The 20592-nt window shown below is 47.8% G+C and overlaps 2 protein-coding genes across 2 annotated transcripts in view; one reads left to right on the top strand and one right to left on the bottom strand.

The window, feature by feature from the left end:
• Positions 1-1166: 1166 nt before the first annotated feature.
• On the top strand, positions 1167-4222 carry TAF11 (TATA-box binding protein associated factor 11). Its single transcript, XM_033009563.2, has 5 exons — positions 1167-1410; positions 1525-1664; positions 1970-2057; positions 2562-2658; positions 3755-4222. The coding sequence occupies exons 1-5, from the start codon at positions 1210-1212 to the stop codon at positions 3883-3885; spliced, it is 657 nt and encodes a 218-aa protein (XP_032865454.2). The 5' UTR covers positions 1167-1209; the 3' UTR covers positions 3886-4222.
• A 283-nt stretch (positions 4223-4505) lies between these two features.
• UHRF1BP1 (UHRF1 binding protein 1) overlaps positions 4506-20592 on the bottom strand; it is a 36008-nt gene continuing 19921 nt past the window's right edge. Inside the window, exons 9-21 of the mRNA XM_042799959.1 lie at positions 19533-19619; positions 18761-18925; positions 18113-18255; positions 17217-17358; positions 16501-16694; positions 14216-15765; positions 13771-13967; positions 13104-13255; positions 12854-13001; positions 11600-11871; positions 10616-10724; positions 9891-10006; positions 4506-8533 (exon numbers count right to left, since the gene is read on the bottom strand). Of these exons, the coding sequence (XP_042655893.1) occupies positions 8408-8533; positions 9891-10006; positions 10616-10724; positions 11600-11871; positions 12854-13001; positions 13104-13255; positions 13771-13967; positions 14216-15765; positions 16501-16694; positions 17217-17358; positions 18113-18255; positions 18761-18925; positions 19533-19619 (3401 nt within the window). The 3' untranslated portion in view covers positions 4506-8407. The remainder of the gene's footprint in view (positions 8534-9890; positions 10007-10615; positions 10725-11599; positions 11872-12853; positions 13002-13103; positions 13256-13770; positions 13968-14215; positions 15766-16500; positions 16695-17216; positions 17359-18112; positions 18256-18760; positions 18926-19532; positions 19620-20592) is intronic.

The following is a 20592-nucleotide window of genomic DNA, read 5'->3' on the forward strand; positions in this document are numbered from 1 at the left end:
CGCTGTGCCCCCAGACCTTCCTACCCCAGTTCCCCCAGTGCCCCCTCAGCCCCTCCCAACCCAGTTGCACCAGTGCCCCCAGACCTTCCTACTCCAGTTCCACCAGTGCCCCCCAGCCCTTCCCACTCCATCACCCCTAGTTCCCCCTGTGGCCCTCACTCCAGTTCCCCCAGTGTCCCACAGCCCTTCCCACCCCAGTTCCCTCAGTTCCCCCACTGCCCCCCGGCCCTTCCCACCCCAGTTCCCCCAGTGCCCCCCGGCCCTTCCCACTCCATCACCCCTAGCTCCCCCTGTGGCCCTCACTCCAGTTCCCCCAGTGCCCCCGTCCCTTCCCATCCCGGTTCCCTCAGTTCCCCCAGTGTCCCCCAGCCCTTCCCACGCCAGTTCCCCCAGTGCCCCCCGGCCCTTCCCACTCCATTACCCCTAGCTCCCCCTGTGGTCCTCCCTCCGGTTCCCGCTGTGCCCCCAGACCTTCCTACCCCAATTCCCTCAGTGCCCCCAGTGCCCCCTCAGCCCCTCCCAACCCAGTTGTGCCAGTGCCCCCAGACCTTCCTACCCCAGTTCCACCAGTGTCCCACAGCCCTTCCCACCCCAGTTCCCTCAGTTCCCCCACTGCCCCCCGGCCCTTCCCACCCCAGTTCCCCCACTGCCCCCCGGCCCTTCCCACCCCAGTTCCCCCAGTGCCCCCCGGCCCTTCCCACTCCATCACCCCTAGCTCCCCCTGTGGCCCTCACTCCAGTTCCCCCAGTGCCCCCGTCCCTTCCCACCCCAGTTCCCTCAGTTCCCCCACTGCCCCCCGGCCCTTCCCACTCCATTACCCCTAGCTCCCCCTGTGGTCCTCCCTCCGGTTCCCGCAGTGCCCCCAGACCTTCCTACCCCAATTCCCTCAGTGCCCCCAGTGCCCCCTCAGCCCCTCCCAACCCAGTTCCCCCAGTGCCCCCCAGCCCTTCCCACTCCATCACCCCTAGCTCCCCCTGTGGCCCTCACTCCAGTTCCCCCAGTGCCCCCAGCCCTTCCCACCCCAGTTCCCCCGTTGTCCTCCCTCCCAGTTCCCCCAATTTCCCCATCCCCGCCCCGGGCCTGGCCCCCCGCCTCACCCGGAGCCCCGTTGCCCTGGCGACAGGCCCCGCCCCTCCGCCGGCAAGGCGCGGCCCCTCGCGGCAGCCGTAGCGTCGCGTCATCAGGCGGCGACGGCGGCCGCGCGGGACAATGGCGGCTCCCGGCGAGGCGGCCCGGGAGGAGCTCGGGGCTGCGGCCAAGGGCCCGGAGCCGCCGCCCGCCGCCTCATCCCCCGCGGGGGACGGAGCGGCGGCCGCGGAGGAGCCGGCGGCGGTGGAGATGGCGGGCGAGGGCGAGGCGGGAGAGGCCGGCGGGGGCGGCGAGCCCAGGGCGGAGGCGCCGGACGGGGAGGTGAGGCCGGGCCTGGCGGGGAACTAGGGGCACCGGGGTGGGAAAGGCTGGGGGGAACGGGAGGGGCTGGCCGGGCTGTGGGGGCGCCGAGCCCAGCGCTGTGCTCTCGCCCAGGTGAGGAGCGCGGAAGGGGAGGCGGTGGACGGGGAGGACCCCGGCCTGCAGCCATCCGCCGCCAAGAAGGTGAAGCTGGAGCTGAAGGAGAGGAAGGAGAAGAAGCACAAAGTGGACGAGGACGAGATCCAGAAGATGCAGTGAGCGCTGGGGGGCTGGTGCTTGGGAGGGACCACACACTGTGCGGGGGTTTGCCACGGGCAGCCGTGTAATAATTATTGTTTAACCAGTTTATGAGGCTGTGGTTAAGGGTGTCCGTAGCTCTGTCCACGGTCCCTCCTGAACGGGTGCAGACATTTTGCGTTACAAACCTTTCTCTTCCTGGCTCTGCTTAGTGCTACAGGAGGCTTGGGGTGGTAGAAGGGCTTTGCAGAACTGTTGCAGGAGCCTGAAGTGCTTCAGACTTTTTATTTTTGCTGTAAATGATCAATTCTTTCCGCTCCAGAATACTGGTCTCTTCCTTTTCTGAAGAACAGTTGAACCGTTATGAGATGTATCGCCGGTCTGCGTTCCCCAAAGCTGCTATTAAACGGGTACGGCTTCAGTAATGCTTTGCCACAGACGGCATCTGAATGGAACAAGGAGGCTGAGCCTTACTAAGCCAGGCTGTGGCCTTATTGGGGGCTTAAGCTGGCTCTGTGGGTGCTCCCCCCTTCAGCTGCAGCTCAGCTCCTGGGGCTGAGGCCATGATCAGATCAGCTTATCCCATTAGGGTCTAGCTCAGTGCCCTCGCGTGGCTTATGCAGTTTCGATAGGAGCTCATCTTAAATAACAGTGGTCTGGGGGGCCATGAGGCAGTGGGAAAAAGTAGTTGCTGGCACAAGGTCTGCAGCTGTGTGAGGGTAAGCTAAAACCTCAACAGCCAGCACCTGCCCAGAGCTGTAGGACCTAATCCTAAAGCTCTGTTACTGCTGTTCTGTGTGTTTCAGTAGCCCTTGGTTGGTACTTGCAGGCTCAGACTTCTAACGATGAGTTAAAATGTTTCACCGCTGCTGTGTGTACCTCACTCAGCTGACTGTCCCTCTCCGCTTGTCCAGCTGATCCAGTCCATCACCGGCACCTCTGTCTCTCAGAACGTGGTTATCGCCATGTCCGGCATTTCCAAGGTCTTCGTTGGGGAGGTGGTGGAGGAAGGTGAGTGGCAAATGTTGAGGGAGAAGGTAAGAAAATGGGGTAGACTCCTTGCTTACAGCAGAGCAGATACTCTGCAGTTCCCAGCCTTGCTGTCCCGGGGGGTGCTCGGACCCCCAGCAGCAGAACGCTGCAGCGAGGAGCTGAGCTGAGAGCGGGGTGAAGCGTGGGGTTCCCTCTAATCCTGCCAGGATCGCTGCCCAGGAGGCAGCAGAGGTTGGTGACCACTGGCCTCCTGTGCTCCCCTCTCCAGGGAGGGTAACAGAGCTGTTCTTGCTCGGTCCATTGGCCGGTGAGCAGGCTGCAGTGGGGCAGTAAGGATTCTTCGTTAATGCTGCCGAGCACAAATTCAGCCCACAGGGAAATGAGTTATTTAAGCCTCTTAACTTGTAAGATTCTTAATTTATGGGATGAGCCAAGATTTCCTGTGGGCAGCGGGCTGACCCTGCTGTGCCCCTGCTCTGCTTGGGCTGGAGGAGGAGGTGGTTCCACCTTTGGTGCCAACCAGATCCTATAGACTTGTCCCAGAAAAGGCAGCCTCTGTGTGCCGGGGTCACCCTTCCTGGGGTGATGCTGTTTTGCTGCTGCTGTCCCTGCAGTGCTGTGGTGCCTGAGGCAGTCTGGAGAAGCAGCTTTGCTGCTGCTGTCAATTGTTTCACGTTGTTAATTGCTTCATGTCCTTGGCAGGAGCTGTGAATGATTCTGTAAATGATAGAAAAGAAACTGGCCTGTAAGTCCACTGTAGGTTGTACCTTCCTGTCACTTCTGAACACAACCACCCCACCTAACCTCGGGGTGGCTTTAGAGCAGAAGGTTTAAAGATCATAAGCTCTTGCCTGACTCAAACCAGCATATTCCATAGTAGCCGAGTGGTTTAAAAAGCAGTTTATTCTGGTCCCGTAGTAATGCCCCTGGGACTGACTCTTCATTCCAAGAGAGGCACACAAAGTGGTTTTGTTTTTGTGTGCTAACAAAATGCGAGTCCTAAACCCTGGATGAAAGTGTTACCTGTTGCTTTTAAAATTAAAGCTCAGACAGCAGGAGACTGGCTAAGCTTAGATGTCCGGCTCATGTCAACTCTTTGGTTTGTGTTGCTTAGCACTGGATGTGTGTGAGAAGTGGGGGGAGCTGCCACCTCTGCAGCCCAAACACATGCGGGAGGCAGTCAGGAGGCTGAAGTCACGAGGACAGATCCCCAACTCCAAATATAAAAAGATCATCTTCCACTGAAGTGTCCCAAGAGCAGCAAGAGAAGACGGAAGTTAAAGCAAGCTTCCTGTTGTGACCCTCCCAAGTTACAGCAGAGCTGCAGGACTGAAGCTCCCTCAGGAGCCGTGTCAGGACTTAATGACTGGAGGGAGGGTTCCTGCTGTCACTGTGGGCGTGGGGCTTGTCATCCCTGACCTGGAGCCTGGGGCCCCTCTGCACCAACAGAGCCGGGACAGGAACATCCAAGGCATTCGGTGTATTCACCCACTGGGGTCATAGTTCCTGCTGGCATGGATGGAGTGGTGTCTGGGTACAGCAGTGTGTCTCTTTGTACATTAAACTTGTTATTGTATTCTTAGTCACGCTGGGAAATGCTGATTGTGTAAAGGTGTTTGTGTGATTCCAAGTAGGGGGGAGTTTAACGGGGTGATCTGTCTCAACCAACCCTGACATGTTGGTGACGCTTCGCCTTGCCTGGGGCAGGTATTGTTCCCTTAGCATGAGGAAGGGAAGGCACGCTGAAAGCTGATGCTTCTGAAGTCATCATGCAGCTGTTTTTCCCCAAGCCCATTTTATGGAGCTGTCTGGAAAACAGTACAGTTGGGAAAGGGGGAGGGGAAAAAAAAAAATGCATGCACCTGTAAGGAGGTTAACAAGTTTAATTTCTTTTCATGGTTCATAGAACCAATAAATGCATGAGTGGAAATATACTGCAACAGAGTTCCAATACTGCCTAAAACTCAAATTCAAGTTCAGACTTGCACCTTACCCACCCGTAAATACAGCAGTCCCCTGTGAGCATGTTTGTTATAACTAAATGTTAAAGATGCTGAAGCCATGTGTAAGTGTGGTGTAGCTACACAAAGAATTAAGCGGGCTCTCATCGTAAAAGAGAGTCCTTCAAAGGCTCTACAACATAAACTTTGCTCAGTATGTGGATACAGGAGTTTTTGTCCTCCTACCCCTCTGCCTTATAAAAAGGCCATGGATTCTGTTTTACAGTACTTCTTACTGGTACTTAAAAACAAAGTGATGGAAGTGCTTTAAATCTTAAATCAAACCCATTGACTGAAGTTGCTGGAGCAAGAAATTTGCTGTAAACAACCTGGCCCCAGCTGTGTTCAGTCTCCATGTGTGGGAGGGAGTGGTGTGACAGTGCTAGCAGGCACCACCTCTGAAAAACCTTTGTACCCTACTCATTTCCCAAGCTGGCTGGAGATGAAGCTGGACACCTACTTAAACAAGAAGTCCTGAAAGTTTGAAAGAGAAGAAAAGAAACCTCCCATTTTTGAGGAATTAGTGAATAAAAACTAATTCCTTTGTGAATAAAAAGTAATACCATTGCATTCCACCTAAGGCAAGCATTCTTAAACGTCTTGCTTCACACAGGAAGAAGGAGCAAGCACAGAAGCACAAAGGTTTCAACTTTTGCTTGTGTGGGCTTTGTGCGGTTCATAATGGTACTTACAGTGAGCCGTTCGCAGATAGGTTTGTTTCACAGCAAATCTAGATACATAAATGCTTTGTTACCTCCCTTCTTGCTCATAGCAAGAGTTATTTTCTACAGAAGATAACCTGCATTTTGGAACACCTGCTTTTACTTCTGAGTTCTATGCACGAGGCAGTATTGGTGAAGGAAATGCCCACTGACGCTTAAAAAGTTAAAGTGCATTTTCCTCGCAAGAACGGGCCCCTCTTGCACGTTTTCTATCACGGGCAGCACCACAAATCTGTCCTGTCAAAGGCTGCATCGAGCAGGGGCTGGGTCACAGAATGTGCTCCAGAGAAAACAGCCAGGCTGTCCCACAGGAACAAGGAAAAGCGATCCTCTGCTGTGGAGGAGGGAAAGCAACTGGCCGAAGTCCCAGCATCCAAGCATCAGAGCTAGCCCAGGCGAAGCGGGTGGTGAGCGTGAAGCCTGCTGAGCTCCGCTCCCGTGCTTCTGCCGAAGGCAAGGAGTCCTCCTCTCTGTTCGTTTGTGGCTGCCTGCTTCCAGAGGTTCTAGAAGGAAGGCGAGGCTCCCGCTGTGCATCTGGTTGGAGGCCCCAGTCAGTCAGATCTCGGCTGGACTGCGGCAGCGCAGCCTGCCCCGCGGCTGGCTGTTCAAACCTAGCACGCAAGGATTCATTCCCACCAGTGCTATTCAAAGCTACTTTCAGTCTAATGGAGTCAAACACAGAATTAAGATGATGATCTTAAGAGTGACAGTTGTTTTAATCACCGTCCCTCTCTTACATACCCTCTTTTTTCAAAGTGAAAGCTAACAACCACAAGGAATTCACTCTTGGCTCCCCACAAACCACAGACAGCAGTGCTTCCACCTCTAGCCCAGCGCTGTAAATATGTTCTCGTTTCCCCTAAAGCTAAAGAAGAACTAAACTGACCTCAGGAGTGTCTGGTAAGGAGAAGTGTTCAACAGCTCCAGAGCTGGGCAAAGGGACAAGTATAAGAGCACAGTAGGAAAAACAAACTTAACTCTCAACGTATTTGCTTGGTTTTGGGTAGTTTCCAGGCCTCAGCTCATCATGGCTTGTTAATCAGAGGCTGCTCCTTGCATAGTGAGCAGGATTAAAATCTCCTGTTACTTTAGCTAATCTAATTTCAGTGGAGTAATACTTATATAATAAAAAACCCAGAAAAATCCCTTAAAGTTTTGGGGACTGTGTTCAGCTAAAAATCACAGTAAGTGTTACCTAACCTTTACAGACAAGTGAAGCTGCCATCTGATTAATACAGGAGAATCGCGTAGCATCAGTCACTTTTCCTAGCACTTAGTGTGGGGCAATTGCTACCTGTTTTACATGCATGAAAAAGCCTGTGCATCAGAAATGGTACATTTACAGAACACAAATGTATCTAGAAAAATCCAAAGCAAAAGATAAAGTCTGACAAACTGCACACAGTAAAGATGCTGTGTATAACAGGGGTGGGAATGGGTGTTCATCCGTAACACAGAGCCCTTCTGTACTGGAGAGCAGAGCAAATTCTCCTCTGGAACAGGTTCTCCCATCACAACTGCCCCTTACGGCTGCTGCCTTCTTCAGCACATCGGCCGTGTATTGTCTGGACTAGCAGAGCAAAGAAACCATGTGCCAGTTTGTCTTCAGGCATGGATTTGTTTCTTGCAGTTCATAAATGACATTTCCTTTTTCACTTTATAAAATCAGTGTTTACTTCATATTTTACTAGGTTTGTTGTTTTTTTTTTGTTTTGTTTTTTTTTTTTTTTCACCCTACACACCTGTAGAGGCTATTTCTTTATAAATTAAGTCAGTCACTGACCACGGAGACTTCTTCCTCTTCAGGGAAGCAGTTCCAGAGAAGGTGAGAATACAAACCATGCTCAACCCAGCAGTTACTGTTCCATCTCCACTCCACAGTGAGCAGTTAATAGCGTCAACCTCCACCCAAGGGTGCCCAGTCAGCACCCTTCTCCTGACCCTCATACCAACGGCCCTGTTAACAGACATTTAAGACCAGGCAAGAGCTCAGTCCTAACAACAATACACGACTGGGCAGGACGCAGGCAGCTGTCTCCTGGTGTGGCCAGTACTGCTCTCCCTCTCTCCACTGGTGAAACTCATATACAATGGCTTGAGGACAGCCTGCATCCCAAAGAAAACACATAGGTCATCTTATTCCGTGGCTTAACCAGCTTCCTTCACCCCTGTTCTTTGACAGTATAATTAAAGAAAGTTTAAACAGTGCTTCATAGTGAAATAAAATTAATTCATTTGTGTTTCCGCATCAGTGAAGAAAAACATTGTGGGATTAAGCGAGAACCAGACTAAGTCTAATATGCTTTGACACAACAAATTACTGGTGAAAAAAGAAGCTTGAAGGAATTTCTTTACTCTCCTGACCCTGTTCTTGAGGGAATAGGGAGCTGTAGACCCCTTACTCCACAGAGGGAAAATCCCTGCTGCATCTCCCACACCCACTGACCTCCTATGTTTCTTTTTTTCACGTGATAGTACACACGCTTTCACATCAGAGCTCTGAGCAATGTTTTCTGCCATACCTATTCTCCATCATTCCTGATGTGGTAAAGTAACTACACTCCTTTTTCTGTGTCCTTTGGCATGCACGACTGGGCAAGAACACAATGAGGAAGGTTGAAAGAAGCAGAAACCCCAACATGGACCATCTCTAGATGTTAGCACGAAAGCTGAAGGCTGTAAGCACACTGTCACTACTACCCATGGATGAAGAGACGTGGGGCGTGTCCCCCAACTTCTGACCTTTTGTTTGTAGGCTGACCACTGCCCTGGTTCAGTGACAGAGGCAGCACCATTCTGCCAGGACAGAGGAAAGTGGCTGCAAATAGAGAACAACTCCTCATTCCTTTCCTGTTGCTCAGCCAGGCCTGCCTTCTTTTCTCCCTCTTTCAAGTTCATTTTGCCATCACAGTTGGTTTCCATTCTTTGAGGTGGTCAGTCTCCAGGAGGTTGACCCGTTTAGCAGCAATACAAATCAAACTAGCCGGCTTAGTGCTGGTGTTGGTCTCTACTCCTCCCGAGCAGCTGCAGCCTGTGCCTTCACTGTCAAAGCTGGAAGAGGGGATTGTATTTCCTAATTTCCTGCAGAAGGCGAGCCTTGTCCATGTTGGCTTCTGCAAGGGCTATTTTCATGGTCTGAAGCTCTCTTTGCAACTCTGGCACTTCCTTTAACTACAAGAGACAAACAGAGAGAAAAGCAAACCATGAGTTTCCAAAGGTAAGCAGCAGGGCAGATCTGACTACACCGATCTGCTCGAAGAAGAAAACCAAAGCAGGAGATGTGAGATGAATTACCCTATGTGATACAACCACACAAAGCTCACTGACAATGTGATCCAGGTTGAGTCGCACAAATACTTGCCAACTGGTGCCTGCTGACTTACACATCTGTCATTAGAGGCAGCTCGGGCTGCCAGTGATGGCTGTCTAACAACTACTTTCTCCCAAGACTTCACATTTTTAGGCACAGGAACAACACTTGCCATGGGCAAAGTTTTTTTCCTGCAAAGCAGGTAGCTGATTCTGCCTGAAGATAACTATATGAAGAAAGCAGGAAAAAAAAACAGGCTCCGATCAGCATTCTTTTTTTATAAGGCATCCTGATACACCTCTACAGATCTGTTAAAATTAAGATGGTAGCTGAAGCAAGCAGATGCCTGGCATTCCTATTTCTGTCCACAAACACTGTCAGCGAGATCCCACTGCAGTTTCGTGGTACAGGACAGGTTTTTCCTTGGGCTCTCAGAAATATTTTTACTTAAGAATCTAGCCTTTGCATTTGTTCCTATTAAGTTCAATAATATCAGAAAATAAACTGAAGCTAAGCTACTGTGATGCTTATGTGTTCCAGTTCTGGCCAAGGCCCTGTTTCACAAGGTGCTATGAATGGGACAAAAGAAAAAGTCTCTGCACTAAATGGAAAAGAGAAAGATGAGAAATAATGTGTCACCAACTAATGAACAGAATCTGGAATCTCAGCCCAGTTCTGTGGGCTCCTTTTATATATACTTTTCCATAGCAAGTGATTTACTTACCAAGTAGACCTGGCAACAAACAGGAAGTATAATTAGAGGACACTAGATATTTAAAAATAAACCAGTCATCCGAATTCCAGATATATGGACCAAAATGGAAAGAAAGGTCAGACTGAATAGCAGAAACTAAGGAACCTGAAACTCCCTGGCTGTAAGACTTACTCTACTCTGACAAAAAATGCCTTTCTTTGTGGAACCTCCTGATCCCTGTTTTTCTAACAAGGAACTGGACACAGTGGGAAGATGGAGCCAATCAGAAAAAAAAAAAAAAAAAAGATTTCTGAAAGGGAACAAGAGAGGTTATACTGGACAAAATATTCTTACTTCTCAGAATGTCTGTAAAAAGGAGGTACTGGCAGCTTTTGTGTGCACTCCCTATTTGCAACACACCACACCTACCAGTAACTGCAAACCCATGCAGACAAAAGACTTAATTTTCCAGCCTACTGCCAGATATCTAGTTGTCCAGACAGCAACAGGCAGCAGTGACTCACCTGCAGTCCACGTGTTCCTGCTGCTGGAGCTGCCAAGACACACTCTGCTGGGGCCTTCTGTTCCTGAAGAACTGACACAGGTTTTTCCTGTTTCGGTGAGCCCTCCCCTCGTGGTGCTGGAAAGAAGCACAGAAAACATTCAGGTGTGGACATTTATACAACAGGGTTCTCAGGACAAAAAAAAAAAAAAAAAAGTAACTTGTGGTCTTTTTTTCCTTCTTTTTCTTTTCCCTCTTTTTAAACAGGAGGAAAAAAAAAAATCTCATTCCCATTTCAAATTGGAGAAACTAAAGGAAAGGAAGCAGCAGTAATTTTCCCTGATTGTGGGAGCTCATGGGAACATCAGGCATGAATTCAGGCTGCCAGTCCATCGTTCTAGGTATTAACCTGTTCTGCCTGAGGTATCACACTTGCTGTTGAAACAAAACAAAACAGCACAGCATGAAGAGGCAGGAATGCATCCATCCAGAGATGAACATGGCAGAGCAGCCAAAGGACTTGGATGCTTGCACTGAAGACAGAAGACTATTTGCACATTCTGGTAAAAGTGACTGCAGAAAACAGAAGCAGGGACTGCTCACACGCCAGAGCCCATCCTTCCCAGCAGCAACCGTCACATTTCAGTTCCAGCCTCCTCCAGCACCAGGCACTGCAGAGCACTCTACCTCCAGCACTGCCTTGAGGGTGCCAGGGGAGAATAAACCAAGTTTCTCGATGTTGCTGACCTGTTAGATAGAACACCCCGTCATCTTTGCGCTTCACAATGACGTGATCTACTGCCAAGGTGATAGGAACAGGGCCAGGGGAGGTAGGGTATACTCGGGGGCTGTCATCCTGGAAAAAAAAAACAAAGCAGAGAAGAGATTAACTGCTGTGACAGCTCTGGCAACTCTGCAAAGGATTCTCCTTGCCCCCAGCTTTCACAGGAGTAGCGTTACCGACTGGCAGCACTGCCAGAGCTCACCAAGGTCACCCACCACATGGAAAAGCCTGGCTTTGTATACCAGGCTGCATGTGAGTCTTAATCTGTGTAGAAAGCACTCCCACAGATTAGATCCAAGTTCTGTCATACCCATAATAAAGGTTGAGGAGAGGCCTACGACTGTCACCCTGAAGGCTGCTGTCACAGTTGTCATCCTACAAATTTCTGATTCAAACCCCTAGCCAATATTCCTTAGCCAAGAAAAGCCAATATTCCTTCATCTGGAGATTTTTATGCTGCTGTGCAGCAACACTGGTTCCTGCTTGTCAGTGGAGCCAAAGCATTGCTTTCAAAAAGGTTTAATCAAAAACTTCTGTCAGTGCCCCACTCCTAAATATCAACCAGCTCTTACATAATGATTTTCATCTGTAATTCTCTAAATGTTTACAGAAAAGGTCAAATATTCCCCATTTCACACTACCACTTGGTGGAAGAGGTATTTAACTCCTTCCCTTGAGTCTGCAAAACAGGCCATCAACAAAGCAGTGGGGAGAATCTCAATGTCAGGCTCCCATTCCTCCACAGTCTGATCACTCAACAGTTCCACTGTGTTACTTGTTCATCCCTAAGGCCATTTTTAGAAGCAAAATAAAACAGTTTCAGGAAAACAGGACCTCTACAGAGGCCCATAGCAATCTCGCAGCATCTCTTCCCAAGCAGAATCTTGCAAGTGAGCTCTGCCCGGGCTACCATCCTGGGAAAAATCTCTGGTTCCCCATACACTCACCTTCAACGTGATTTTGGCATCCACAACTTCTATCTCCATGGGGATCACCTCTGGGATTACTTCATCCTCAAGAAAGGGGCCAAGGTTGGTAAGGAAGGACATGAAGAACTCTGCGGTGTAACTGTGGACCAGCATATGAAGGAAGCCATTCTGAACAGCGAGTGGTGAACGCACAGCAGCATTAGGTCCTACTTCAAGACGTAAGCACACTTCTGGATGGGTCCTACTAGCTTCAGGGACTGAAGGCTTCTCTACACCTGGATCTCCTAGAGCTACAGCAGAGAGATGTCATTACAGAAGATGGCATCAGTAATAAGATATAAACTCAACATAAGTATCCTGAAAATGTAGTGTTGAGATATCTTGAAAAGATACTCATTTACTGTCCAGGTGCAGAATGAAGGCAAGTTCACAATGACAGCAGCCTGAAGCCACCCTTCACATGAAATGAGTCCAGGGTTCAAAAGACTGAGAGCCCACATCACAGAAACTAACATCAGAACTGGACTTTAAGCGCCCAGGCCCATCCCTCTCTCTCACCATCTCAGCACACTTTAAAACTCACCTTCGTTGTGCATATACACGAGTTGACCACAAACTCACCACTCTGCCCGCAGAGTGAATCCAACTTTCCACTGTCCTTAACACTACCTAATCTTGTATTTCACTTTGCCCCCGTGTGGCCATAGGCAGTACTGTTAAGGGACGGATCGACACGCCAAGAACTGCTCATGCTTTCACTTGAAGTTCCATGTTGTAGTTGCTTTCGGTATCGTTTTTTTGAAGTTGGGTTTGGGGTGTTTTTGTTTTTTTGGTTTTTAATTTGAATTTAGCTCTGGGGAAGTACTGTAGTCCAGAAGCATCATTCTCAGGGCAGGAATAACTTCAGGATTTCCCCAGATAGTCCTCTTTTAAGGACTTTTCAGGAGTCCCCCAGATATTCATTCTTTTAATTAATTTCATATATCCTAGCAGCAATTAAAAAAAAAAAAAAATCACAGTCAGCAATTACTAGGCACCATAGAGCCTGACTCTGTAGGCACTTTGGAAACATCTTTCAAATACCAGATCTGAACCACTGACAAAAAGATTCTTAGCATTCAGTCACACACAAGTCATATTAAACCCTAAATACACTAAATGTAACACTGAAGTACCAGTTAAAATGGAATATTCCCTGTGGGTGGCCAGTATAAAATCCATTTATAAAAGTGCAGTTATAAAGGCAAAAGAGTCCAAGAGCCAGTGTCTTACCCAGATAGCCACGCAAATACTGCCACATTCCAACGTTGTTCAGTTGCTCTGGAACCACGTTCATTACTTGTAAAGCAACAGACAAATCATCACCTCGCGCCTCTATTCCACAGTTCACCTCATTCATCTTCAACACGAGGACAGAGACCTGAAACAGCAAGAGACAAGCTCACTTATTAAAACACCACCGCACGGTTCGTTTCCAGATTCACTTTGAGACAGTATTACAGTGGAAAGGAAGAGGACTGACCAGCTGAAGGCTGGGGTCTTCACTCTGTGAAGTTGAGCTGTTTATTTCAGGAGACACTCCACCCTCGTCGTCTGCCATCAGGCTTGCTCTACTGCCTGTGTCACTGTGGACCTGAGGAAGATGCCCTGAGGGAAGAGGGTCCAGGCTGGGTTCTGAAATGAAAGGAACAACAGTCATTCTGGTTTTAAGAAGTCCTGATCTCAGTATCTGCCTGAGTCTCATGGGCTATCAGCCTATACCATCCTCTAGGGAACATTCTCCAGCTCCTCAGATGAATTTCAGCAATACAGAGCTGAAGTGAAAGGCGTCCACTGAAATGCTCATTGTACCCTATTTCCAACCAGGCCTTACTAAACCCTTCCTAAATGCTATGTACCATCCACCCACCTGCAGAGATCCTTGCTCTAGTATGGCCAAATGCCTTAGAACACCGCTGTGATGTGGAGGGGTCACCCTCCCCACCCATTCATACTCCTCAGCTCAGAGAAAAGGCACCGACAAAAGCAGAAGGAGCCATTGTGGGTGAACTACTCACGTCCTTCAAAGAGAAGGAGTGGCACAAGTGAATTCCACACGAACACAGCATGGCTCAGTTGCCCATGGCCGAAAACTGTTCACCGATGTGAAATAAGATTGAGGGAGGGGATAAAGCCAAGCGCTTGTTTACCAGAGTCCGTGAGCATCACAAAGCCGTCACTGCCATCGCTGTCCACCGACAGCCCATCCTCGGGGCCGCTGCCATCCACAGATGTGGTGTCAAAGGAATGCTGGGATGCTGTCCTCTTCATGGAGAAGAAACGCATTCGGCTGCTGCCACCCCCACCTGGAGTCACTGCTCCCTCTTCTGCTTTGGGCGCAGAATCCCTACCAACAACAAGAACAAAGTGATAAAGCCAAACAACTTAGCCTCCAGATTACACAGATATTGGGCTGGACTCTGAACACTTGCAAGCCAGATTTTAGTGTACTTGGACCAACCCCAAGAAATGAAGATCTAACCTATCTCTACTCCAAATGATATTGGAGAGAAAGGAAGCAGTCGGCCTACATTTCCCCCCTTCCCTGCACCCTTGCTGCCGCTATTGTCAAGCACAGGGGGATGGCCCACTCACTTGGCTGGGGGGAGAGAGAGCATTTTCTGCATGGTGGAGGTCATCTTCTCCCGGCTCAGGCTCAGAGCATCTTTTGTTATTGACATGGCTTCTTTGGTGAGGTCCATAGTCACATGCAGAGCTTCCTTCGTGGCATCCTTTGTGAGATGCAGTGCACTAGACAACTCCACCTCTATGTTCTTCAAAGGGATGAGTTCTGCCTGGCCGTTGAGAGTGATGTTTCCTCTTGCCAAGGGCTGCGTGTCTGAGGTTGGGCTAGAAGGGAGGGCGGGAGGGCTCTGAGGATCGCCGCTGGTCTCTGCTGGCCTTTCTTCAACCAGGGCTTCCACAGCTTCATGTGCTTCCTCTATCAAACCTTTCTCTTCTATGCTCTTACTCTGTGGAGCTGTACTCAGAGATCCATCACTTGTGGATCTTGGGAGTCTCTCCAGAGGCACACGGGTTACACTGGTACCTGTATTCTCAATCCCACTGTCCTCTGGGACCTCTGAGGTACTGCATACTCCCTTCTCTGAACTGGTCTCTGATTTCAGCTCCTTCTCTTCAGTCGCCAGCCCTTCTTTGCTGTCTGAAGGCGAGAGCTCAGACTCAATCAGGCTTGTTGTATCCGAGTCAAGGGATCTGGGTTCTAAGACGGCCCCTGGTGCAGGGTTCATGAGTAGGGCCACTTCGGCACTATGGAACGTAACTCCTACGCAAGCAGAGATGGGATCTAAAGGAGACCCAGTCACTTCCTGGGTATCTTGGGCCAACTGCTCCTGTAGTGTTTGCAGAATTTCTTTCATCCTGAGCAGCACCAAGTATTGGTAGTGGTTGAGCCGAACTTTGACATGAACAGATGAGGACACGAGCATATGGATATCAGCAGAGGCCTCCAGTTCTTTATCATCTACCCCATCATCAACTTCACAGTCAGATTCTCCCAAGACATCCATTGTCTCTGGGACCCTGTAGATATTCTTCAGATCCTGGTCAGTCTTTGATCTTTGACAAACCCCGTGTTCTCTGGAAAGGTTCTCATTCTTGGAGTGATTGCTAAAGCTGGCAGAAGGCTTGATTTTCAACTCAGAGGCAGCCAATTCCTGTCGTTTAGATATCTGAGCTTGCCCCCATCTTTTGGGAAGGCAGGCCCAAACGGAAAGGGGAAAAGGGTCAATAAAGCTAAGGGCTCTGCCCTTTGAGCTTTCAGCCCCCTCAAAGTCTAGGGAAACCTCAGTGAAATTCATAGACCACAGATCTTCAGAGGCAGAGGTTTTGTGTGGTAGCTGGGGAAAGCCCAGATGCCTCTGAGGCCTATCATCCACCTCATATGCATGGCGCAAAAAAAGGGTGTGCAGGAGGCTGAAATTGTCCTGAGATCTTGGGAACTTAGTGTAGCTGGAATGGAAGAATTCTGAACTGGCAAATTTACGGAAGAGGCTCTGGAGGTCCTGACAGCTGCAGAAGGGCGCGTGGCGGGTGTTGGTGGCAGTCATCTCCGATGTACAAATACAGAGTGCCTGTGGACGATCTTGATGGTCAGTGACTTTCTTCTCCACGGGTATGTTAAGCTACACAGAAGAGAAAGATATTACAAAAAAAACAGTGAGAAAGGAAATTAACAGAGGCTTATCCTGGCCGTTTACATGGAAGGTCAGCTATGGAATATATAAACAACTGAGAAGTCCTGGTCTCTACCAAAATCCCAAGAGCTGGACTAAGCTCTCAATTTATCCCTATCTGAAAAATTAAATAAAATCTACAAATCGGGGAAGAGGAATCAGGCATGAGGGAATTTAAGCTGAGTTTTCTTTCAGATTCTTTTACCATCCATGGCTTATGTAGCAGCTCAACTTACAACATTCACTTTGACCTTTCTCTGCAAGGACTTAAAACACTTTCAGGCATTTAAGCCTCCTCACAAAACTGCTAACAAGGGCAGTCACAGACAAACACCACAGGATGTCAACGCAGCAGACATAGGCCCACTGGGAACAGTATAAGAGTCTAAGTGGTTTGCAAAGGCCAGAAAACAACTTTTGACTACTTGAACCATCAATTTCTCCTTAAAACTGTTTTCATAAATACTGACTTGCCTGCCTGTGCTGGACTAGAACTCAAGCACTTGTTTTACTGCCCATAGATCCCAACAAAAGTAACACAAGTGGTAGACAGAAGAAAGTTAGAGAAAGGCAGAGTTTTTGTTTTCTCATTCTGGACTCCAGCTATGTCCTGATCTCATATTCCTTCCACAACAGGGAGGGAGAGTACACCAAATACTGGGAAAGAAAAGAAATGAATGATACCTTCAGCCGGAAGCCATCCAGTCGAACATCAACATGCTCATCATGCTTGCCTGAGTCCTCCAGCTTGTAGATGGCTTTGAACTGCTCCAAGCTGCGATAAAGATCCAGACAGAAGAGGTTTATCCAGAGCACACTTGCTGTATCCAGGGTAAGCATCAGGCCATTCAGCTGTACATACAGGTTTGGGCACGGAACTAGAATGAAACAGAATTAAGACAGATTAATAATCGCAGAAAAGGCGCTTCAGGTGGTCTGCAGCTCAGTGTGTAACCTGCACTGACCACACCAATGCAGCGGGCTTCAAGAACCACTGATCTCTTGATGAAAGGGAGAAGCTGTGGTGCACCAAAGAGCCAAGATGTTCCAAGTCTCACATCAAGCCAGCTGCAGAGCACCCAAAGCACCCTACAGTTCTATTCCAGTGCTAATCAATATAGCAGAACCCCGAGAGTTGGGCAGACAGGAGCTCCTTCAATATGTTCCTGGATACGTTATTTTGCAAGCACAACTTTGCCTCCACATTTGGCACCAGTCAAACTCTATCCCACTTTCCCACAGGCAAAAAAAAAAAAAAAAATTAGAAAGGCAAGTATCAGAAAACTAAACAGAAATGGACACCCAGAGAATATTTAACAGGGTTAACACACCTAAATAATTAAGAGTTGACTGATTCTTTAAGAAACTTATGAAAGAAGGTGCTAACCTTGGTGTATTACCTGGAAAGTCCTGATTGTCTGGGAAGTAATACTCTGTGAATTCGATATGGATGGCAGAGACTTGATCAGGAAGTTTGAAGAATTTTCTACTACATGAAAGCAAGGTGGAGGGTTTCTTACTTTGTTGACCAGCTGTAGAAACCTGAAAACACAATAGTATGCAGTTGTGCAGAATTCAGGTTTGGCAAAACAAAGTGTCCCAGTAACCTGCAATCTCCTGTATTCAATCCATCTCATTTGCACATCAAACATACTCTCAAGTAAAAATAAAACTTTTTTTCTACTTGCTAATAAAGCCAACTCCTCTCCTTTGAGGAAATTTGGTTCTTTATGTCTCCTGTCACTGCTAGTAAGAGCCATGACAATCAGAATTAGGTGGCATGAATAAACAGCACTGAAAACTACTATAATTTTCTTCAAGATTAACAGCATGTAGGTAAGTCCACTATAATATCTGGTACTGACTGTGCTCTTACAATAGTTAGAGGGTATATGGATGTAGGGTCTGATCCATCCTAGTGATGCTTTCTGTCCTGTGTCAGAAAGCATGAGGTAAGACTTACTCCCGCTCTGCCAAAAATCCACATCCTCACTAACTTCTGAAATCTTTTACCTTGGGCCTGCCTAATGCTTGATGCAAGCTTAGATGTAAAGAGACACAGAGCACAGGAACTCTGTGGTTATGCATGCATTTTCCTCTGAACATGACAATTATCAGCAGCTCATACTTGGCTTAAAAGTTTTACATGCAATGTAATAATACACTTTGGGTTCTCTGGGCAGAGTTTTGATTGCTTGGATGACATATGATTTGCATGATTTATCTGAATAAGATCAGATTAAATTTCTTTTTTAAAAGTGACATGAACGTATCCAGACACTGCTCAAATCCCTACCTGGTGAACATCCAAGTCATCCACTCGAACTACCACACAGCTGGATCGAAGCCGGTTCCAGGGAGGGTGCCGGAGTCGTGGCAAACTTGTAGGAGGTACACGGCCTTTCTCCAAGGGACTTTTATGAGGACTCAAGGAAGCATCTGTGGGGATGGAAAAGCAGAACCAGCAGGGTTTTACTCATCTCCTCTGCAGCAAACTTCACCATCAATACCAACACGTATGTGCTTATAGAGCAAAATTAACAGCCCCAAAATTAGAAACAGATGGGCACAGCGAGGCAGGAAAAAAAAAACACTTCAGACTTGAAGAAAGAACACTGTGAAAGATGAGTCTGCTCTGTAGCAAGAGAACACATTCTTCAGCCAGGCTTTAAAGTATTTAATTTTCTCTTTATATACTCACTTATGGAGAAACTCGGTAAATAAGCTAGGAAAGCAACCACTGCAGTCTGTCCATTCTCGCTGCAGTGTTATTCCAGTATGATAGCCACTTGCTTCTGCCATTATATTAAATTCAGTGTGCTATGGATTTTTGCACTAACAAATCAGCTTGCTAAATCGTAGAGAGGTAACTAGAGATATTGCTGGATGGAGGAAAATTGTTACCATCTCCTGCTTTACTAGGAGTTTTATGCAATACCATTACCCTGTTTTCTTTTGAAGGGGGAAAGTGGAGTCCTGGCAAATGCAGGGTCCGTTTCTTCATAAAGCTTCTCAATCTTGCTTTGAAATTCACTGACCAACTTCTTTGCCCACTGTCCCCGTATTTCCATTGCTTCACTGTACCTCACCCAATGCTTGCAGGCATCTCCTGCATGAAAACAAATATATAGGCTTTAAAAATGAGGTTTCCTGCATACACACAACCCTACTGTGCCCCTCAAATGTATGTAAATCTGTACAGCATTCTTCTTTATTGATACCAGATCTGAAATACACAATATGCAGCATACTAAGTGCTTGTGAAACAAGTGCAGGCTTTCATACAACAGAGCTGGTTCTACCAGCAAGTGCTCCAAATTCGAGTGTTGGGAAGAATGCCAAGGTCACTTTTCCTTGATTCTTCAGTTAACCACAAACAGATTTAGATTTTCTCCTGGGATACATCCTGTAACCCTTCCAAATTGATCAGGCACAGATAAGAACCAGATTCTAAGCAACTGAAAAGGAATCCAAAGTTTCAACTTTATGTCTTTACAACAGACAGAAACTTACTCCTCTCTTTGTACTTTGCTCTGCCAGCAACTTGTCAGTCACCCACTGACAGGTAAATTAGATTAACCCTGCTCATGAGGATTTAAGTCCCAAGTCATTTGTGTAGCCTTTCTTCCAATCCTGCCTGAAGCCATATAGCATTGCTGTTCTTCAAATACTTTTTTATCCCCCTCCTCAAGTTGGGAAGCCACACACTCCCCTACCTGCCCTGTGGAAAGGATAATAGTCAAAAGCCATCCTCCTGAAGGTCAGCTGCATGGCACCTCCCAGCATCCCATGCTTCAAAGCACCTGTGGAAAACAGAACAAAAAAACGTGATCAGCTCTGCAATCCAAGTCGTGATCCAGGAGAATTCAGAACAACATTGCTTTGATTTTCACTGTGGAAAGTATTACGATATCATGTTTTAGAAAGCTGTATCAAAATCTTGTCCTAGACAAGGAAAAGGACAACTTAATGTAAGAGGCCAACAGTTTATATCATAAGAATCAGACCTAGAATCTCAAATACCAAAATACAAGATCCCATTGCTTCCCAGGCCCCTATCAATTACAGTTCCCACTACAATAACCAGCACTTGTGTTTCTAACACTTGTTGGTAGGGCCAGTAAAATAGAGACAACAAAACTGAGCTAAGATGTTGATAACAACAGCTCTGGAGACACCGATACACGGACCAATTCAAAAATATGTGGAACAGTGATGGATGTGGATAGGAGATTATGTTTTTCTTCTTTAAAGCGAAGATGTGTAAAAACAAACAGTACATCTTGGATCAGAAATGGCTGTGCTGAGAGGAGGGTACATTTGCCTCAAAAGAGAAGGTACTTAGAAGTATATTTCAGTAGAGGGGAGCTCGGAGTTAAACAGACACTAGTTGGCAAAGCCTTGCTTAAAAACAACACAGTAGGCAGGGGAATGGTCTTTCAAAAGGTGGCAACTAATCCTTGTAGCTGTGCTACTGTGAATGTCCTGAACAGTGTCAAAACAAACATTTTCTCACCAACTGGAATGATCACACTTTATTCCCATTGCTCAATACCACATTGTTCCTAGAGCATATCCTCTGTCACCTCATCTATGTCACTGGCAACCATGTCCCCACTGATGGCCTTCCCCATCAGATGGACTTGTCCCCCAGAGCCAAGAAAGATCCTCCAATACTTAGTTCAGACAGAACTGATCTCTCAATCAGCCTGAGCGACTGCCTGTTGCCTCACCGGGAAACGAAAACAAGCATTTTTCATGTCACTAAGCGGAAAA

This window comes from Tyto alba, unplaced genomic scaffold (assembly GCF_018691265.1).
Source record: "Tyto alba isolate M040663 unplaced genomic scaffold, T.alba_DEE_v4.0 Super-Scaffold_30, whole genome shotgun sequence".
Classification (NCBI taxonomy): Eukaryota; Metazoa; Chordata; class Aves; order Strigiformes; family Tytonidae; genus Tyto; species Tyto alba.